The sequence below is a fragment of the Coturnix japonica genome, chromosome 4 (genome assembly GCF_001577835.2).
Source record: "Coturnix japonica isolate 7356 chromosome 4, Coturnix japonica 2.1, whole genome shotgun sequence".
In the NCBI taxonomy this organism is placed as follows: domain Eukaryota; kingdom Metazoa; phylum Chordata; class Aves; order Galliformes; family Phasianidae; genus Coturnix; species Coturnix japonica.
In genome coordinates this window covers 13,386,225-13,392,224 of record NC_029519.1, presented here as the reverse complement: position 1 = coordinate 13,392,224, position 6,000 = coordinate 13,386,225, and the positions used below count along the sequence as shown (strand labels likewise).

General features: G+C 51.9%; 1 protein-coding gene and 1 long non-coding RNA gene across 4 annotated transcripts in view; one reads left to right on the top strand and one right to left on the bottom strand.

Moving 5' to 3' along the window:
- Positions 1 to 1,131: 1,131 nt before the first annotated feature.
- Positions 1,132 to 4,505, bottom strand: LOC116653337. The gene is made up of 2 exons (XR_004306931.1): positions 3,757 to 4,505; positions 1,132 to 3,280 (listed from the first exon to the last, which is right to left on the bottom strand). It is a non-coding gene; the product is annotated as an uncharacterized LOC116653337 (long non-coding RNA).
- Positions 2,279 to 6,000, top strand: part of GAB3 (GRB2 associated binding protein 3) — a 53,096-nt gene continuing 49,374 nt past the window's right edge. For 2 of the 3 annotated variants that reach the window (XM_015860814.2, XM_015860813.2), the window contains exon 1: positions 2,279 to 2,700. In XM_015860814.2, coding sequence (XP_015716300.1) covers positions 2,320 to 2,700 — 381 coding nt within the window. In that variant the 5' untranslated portion in view covers positions 2,279 to 2,319. The remainder of the gene's footprint in view (positions 2,701 to 6,000) is intronic. The other variant, XM_015860815.1, reaches the window with a different exon arrangement.

The window sequence follows — 6,000 nt, the reverse complement described above, 5'->3', positions numbered from 1 at the left end:
GGAGAGGAGAGGAGAGGAGAGGAGAGGAGAGGAGGGAAGTTGAGTGTTTCCTGCAATGTGGCTCAATGTGTCCTCGTGAATGGACAGAGTGAAATACGCTGTCTGTGGGGGAGCAGGTTGAGAGCTGTCAGGAGCAGCTGGAACATATATACACTGTCATGGCTTTTTAGTGGCATGGGACATTCTGCTGGCTGTGGGAATGCTGCAGAGGCGTACCAGCATTTTGCTGAGTAAGTGAGGTGGGAGCCCTGTGTGTAAACAGGGTTCAACCACTGAGTAAGAGAACGGGCTGTTCCCCCAAGGGAAGCTGACTCTCAGCTGCACCCAACCTCTGCAAGGCTTTGTAGGTCAGCGTGGGGTGAGGTTGCTAGCTAAACACTTTGGAAGTATATCCCAGTTGAATGTGTACATTTGTTGGATGTCAGAGAGAGTACAGCTGTGGTTAAATACCATTTCTTACTCTGCATACAATTCCTAGATGTCCCCGTGAGGTTATTTGTATTATTAAACTAGGGCAAGAGAACAGGAACTTTACCAGGGATGCTCAGCTGAGGGCACGCAAGAGCAGAACAGAAGAAGACAAGGAAAGACAACCAAGACGCCAGAAAAAGATGCAGAGGCAGAACTGCTCCCAGCAGCAGGTTTCTTTGCTGCCTGTAGTTGCGCATCTGTGCAGACAACTTCATCAAGCAACAGGGGCTCAATAGCTAAGCACAATACTTTATCATCTAATGCAGACAAGCAGGAGAGAGAAAAGATCACAGGTCGTATGATAGGGGCACATGTTCTAAATCAGTGTCCCAGGAGCATCATATTGCCAACATTTGTGTTACCTGAAGATGAGTTATTAGAGAGAAAAAACATGTATGAGTGAAAAGGGGGCTAATAGTGGTGGGCGCCAGTCCTGGTCTCTGTGTGCCAAGAGGGAGACAGAAATAGCTGGAGAGGGAAAACATAAATATTACCCAGACACTAGCAAACAATCCTTATAAATAGCTGCATGGGAGCTCAGCCACTGGCTGCAGAAGGGAAGGTAAGGGGTGATGTGATCCCTGCACAGGAAGACATGCTTGGTACTTGTTGTGGTGAACTTTGTAATAAAACAGAAGTCACAGAGCAAGAGAGAATAACCAGAAGGTCAAAATTAGATGGATTTAGATTTCAAATAAAATGTAACATACTCAGTAGAAGAACAGGAACAGGCTACAAGGAAATCTCTTCCCTCACCATTGCTTGACATACTGAAGGTCAGATTAGATAGCTTTTTAAAAGATGTGTTTTAGTCCAGATGTGGAAAAAACATTTGCTTGTGGGAATGTCAGCTTGGATTACTCTGGCATCTCTTCCTGTTTCGATACCCACTCATTTGTGAACCAAATAAGTTCTGCCCTTCTTCTCCCTCCTGAGTGCTCCTCTCTCAGCAGCACAGCGAGGGCCTTCACACTGTTCTCAGCATTCACTACAGCACCATTAGCTCTGCAATATGGAAATGAGCAGGTTCAAATAGCATGCCTGTGTGTTCCAGTCAAGTGCGTGTGGGGACATGGGGGAATGATAGAATCACAGGATGGCTGAGATCAGAAGGGACCTCAAAGATCATTGAGATCCAACCCCTGCCGTGGGCTGGCTGCTCCCCCAGCTCAGGCTACCCAGGGCCCCATCCGTGGCCCTACACACCTCTGGGGATGGGGCAACGACAGCGCTGTTCAGCAGTGCCAGGGCCTCACCACCGTCTGAGTAAAGACTTTCTTCCTCACATCTGACCTAAATGTCCCCTCTCTTAGTTTAAAGCCATTCCTCCTTGTCCTCTCTATATTACATCATGTAAAGTATTGCTCTCCTTCCTGCTTTCCACAAAATGCAATCAGGCAATTTGTTCTCTTCTGGCTTACCAGTAGTCAGGGGTTGTTTTTCTGTGAAACATCAGGAGCCTAAGGAGGGGAAGCGGAGAAAACTTTAAGTGAAAGAAGAGAACTCCTCTTAGGTACCGGCTGAGGTGAACTGCGCCTGTGTTTGGGGTCAGACTGATCCCCCTTTGCTGGTCTTTGCCATTGGCACGTATCAGAGCAGATTGGTGCGGACCTCAGCACTTCAATCCTGCTCTCTAACAGTGCCCACGGTTATCGATGCGGGCTTCTCGGCTTATTCATTTATTCTAGGAAGTTTCTAGGGAGGAGGGAAAAAAGACAAACCAATAAGCCCTCAGCCGAGCAAAGAAGCAGCGAGGCACGTCTTGCTGCGGGCAGGCGCTCGGGAGGGTGGGAGCCTCGATCCCGGCGGCACCCCCGGGTACCGGCTCCATGCCCGGGTACCGTCACCATGCCCGGGTACCGGCCCCATCGCCGGGTATCGGCCCCCCGCTCTCACCGCCCGAGGCGCCGCATCTTTCGGGCGGGGCCACCGGCGGGACCCCGCCCGGCCGTCGGTCCCCGTCGTCCCCATCACGTGTTCGGTGTGCTGCATTGTGTTCGCGGCGGAGGGAGGAGGGCCGGCCGTGTCAGTGATCAATGTCATGACTTCCTCCCCGGGCCGGAGCGCTGTGGGAGCGGGGCCGGAGGAAGCTCGCCGATCGCCGGGGAACGAGGCGCGGCCGCGCACTCGCGGACCCGCGCTCGGAGCGGGGGGAAGATGAGCTCCGGGGACGTCGTTTGCACCGGCTGGCTCATCAAGTCACCTCCCGAGAGGAAGCTGAAGCGATATGTAAGTGAGAGCGGAGCCCGTCCCTGCCCGCGGGGCTGCCGTTCCCGGCGCGTCCCGGCCCGAGCGGACCGGAGCCGATGTCCGTCCGTGCGCCCGCGGGCTGCGGTGCCCCGTCCGCGCTCCTTGGCGGTTCCTCGGGCGCAGCCCAGCTGTTGTTATGCAATGTGCTCTAGGTTAAAAACCGCAGCTCGCTTTCAGTTAACGTTACCGTAGCCAACAGCCTCGTAACAGAATTTCGGACGCATTTTCCCCATGGAAGAGCATGAGCCTCCCTGGGAAAAAAAAAAAAGAAAAAAAAAAAAAGAAAGAAAAAAAGGTGGGGGGGGAAAAAGGCAGCACATTCCATTCGGAGGCTCAGCTTTGTTAAGATGCCTGTAACGCTCGCTAACGGCCGCGGTCGGGATACTTTAATGTAGCAGCTCAGTGCGCCAGGGGCGGTCACTTAGCGGTGCTGCCGGGGCGGCTGTGCAGGGGAGCGGGGAGGGCAAGGGGCCGTGCTGCCCAGCCCCTGCTGCCCCTGGGTACGGGGGCTGCCGCTGCTCCGAGAGAACCGCTCCCGCTCCGCGCTGCATCTGTTTCTCTGAAAGAAAACAAAAAACGCGTGTGCGTTGCAAACATAGGAAACTGCATCGCTGCAGAGCTGCAAGGAAGGCATGAGGGTAATATCCTTAACAAAAAAAACAGAATAAAATCACTCGGGACAGCAGTAAAACCGTAAGCCTGCCGGGCGCCGTCCTGCGCCCTGATGCTGGCCGTGCAGGTGCTGCGCTGCTGCTCACGCCGCTTTGTGTGCCCTCCCGGCCTGCCCTGCCCCGGGCACCGCGCTGCCGCCCGCCTGCCCCCGCTCCCGAGCGCAGCTCACGTCATACGTCGTATTCGCTTGTGTTTATCAGCGTTTTTTTGGCCGGACTGCTGATGCGAGCTTTTTCGCATCGTGCGAGGAATAAGTGCCTCGTGAAGAACGTGGCGGAGATCGTTTAGCGGTGTATTTGTTCCATTCGGCTAAAACCAGGAGAAAGGCGAATTTGCTGAGGTTGGGATTTACTTTTAACTTACTCTAAGCTGGAGTTTCTTCTCTTTGATGGTAATACAGCATTGAAATGGCCGAATATTTGCTTTGTTCCACTGACGTTTTCCAGTTCTAAAATAACCACGGCGATGTGTCTCAAGGGAGCTGCAGATAAAATCTGGACGTGTAATTCTCGTCGTGTGTTGTCCCGGGGGTGCTAATAGCCCTGTGCAGCAGGCACCAGACACTGCAGGAGCCACTGATTCACCCAGCTGGTACCATTAGTAACTCTGTCACTGAAGCTATTTTTGATGACTCAATATTCATAAAAGGGCAAAGTACAGAAAACAGAAAGTGATAAAAGCTGGGGTTTGAAAGCCCCCATTATGCAGTCAGGGGGACGGCCACAACAGGAGCTCAGAGTAGAGCAGCACCGGCTGCAGCCCACTCCCATCTTTTGCACGGCATAACTTGGTGCAATGGCTCTGTGCTATTCTTCCAGCAGGAATGACCAGATTAGCTGGATCTCTGCAGATTAGGCTTTGTTTTCTGATTAGGAGGATGAACTACTCCTTTGTCCACAATAAGAGAAGGAAAAAAATCTGCTGTAAGCACAGCTAAGGCTGGTGTCCCCTCTCATATGACTGGTGACACAGGAGATGCTGCAAACCAAATGGAAAACGTCTCTCACGTGCTACAAGCTGCTGTGTTCACTTCTCACAGTTCCACCAGCGTGGCAGCTTGAGCATCTCACTCAGTGCTGGAAGGCAGCACAGCCAAACCACGCTGCCTGCTTGAAAGCAATGGAGCTGGAAAACAAAGCCCGCTTCAATGGGCTTCAGGAGGCATCAAGCATCAGCTTGGTGCTGGCTCCAAAGAGCAGTCACACATCCCTGGCATGGCAGCAGCCCTCATGTCCCACTGGCACTGCCCACAGCAGAGCTGGCTGGGAGCCCAGGGGCTGCCCACCTCCTGCAGGGTCCTGCTGTGTCACCTCCCAGCCCTGAGTTCAGCATCAGGCCCAAGCTCTGCCTGAGCACAGATCCCTCCTTACTCCTCAGGATTTGCTCATCACTAAGAAAGTCCCATGACATTCATTGGGATCTGGGCAAAATGATGAATCTGGGAACTGGGACCTGCAGATAGTCCCCCTGAAAGCCAGTGGGAATGTTTAATGTTTATAAAACCAGGGCAGTGTGCCTTTGCAAAATGGGACCCTAAAGACCAGAGCGTGCCCTCCTTTTTAATTGTTCTCTAGTGAGTCCAGTCAGGTTTTCTCTGCATAAACAAGGGCAGGATTTGGCTCTAGGTTAGCAGTTATTTTCCAAACTTTGAGAAACAAAAAGCAGGTGTTAGGAGTGTGTATTTTTCCTCTAAAGTCTTGCAAAGCTGATGCTCTCAGTAGTACTATTCTTAGAAGTGTCTTATCATTCCCTAACAAAGGCTGCTCCCTTACATGTGCAGGAAACGAACATGAGATTAATTACCCGCATGTAACTTTCTGTAAAAACAGAGCACTTAGTGCTAAACGCCCAGAATTCATTAGAAAGCACAGGGAGCCTCACTCCAGCAGGCAAATACTCTGAAATAATACTTCTAATACACACAGTTCTGCTCCTCTGCCTGACACTCGAAATGTGAATCTGCCGTAGCAGCCTGGCTGGAGAGGCAGAGGACTCTCCTGGGAGAACTGTGGGTGTTTGTTGCCGTTCTTTGTCCCCCATGTGTGACCTGAAAGCTGTGCTGCTCTCATTTCCCCACTTTGTTTTAGGGTCTTTTGCCCTCTGGGGCCACGTGCGCTGGGGGCACAGGGGGCATAGGGGAGCTGGGTGTGGGGCGGGCAACAGAGGAAGAAGGCGCTGTGCAAAACTGGGAAGTGGCATGGTGAGGTGAAGTCTGTCCTGATCGAGGCTGAAAATGCACTTTCAAGCAGACTCAGACCTGCAGAAGGAAAACTTGGCCCCATTGGAGATGTCTGTTACGGGCATTAGTAGATGGCGAGTACCAGACTGCGCAGGAAATTAGATGGTCATGGAAGAACCTGCTGCAAGTCCAGTGGTTGCTCAGTGCCTTGTGTTAGAGCTAAATGCTTCCAACCAGGGGGTTGGGTTAGTGCAGAAAGAGCCTCAAGGGGGAAAAGTGTGTGTTTGTTTGTTAAAAATAAGAATTGCAACTCTGAGGACAGTGTTGTAGCTGTGTTCTGTAACATCAGCCTTCAAAATCGTGCTTTACGTCGCTTTTCAAGTTGAGATGTATCTGATCACTGAATTGTAACAGTTGTTTTCTGCTTA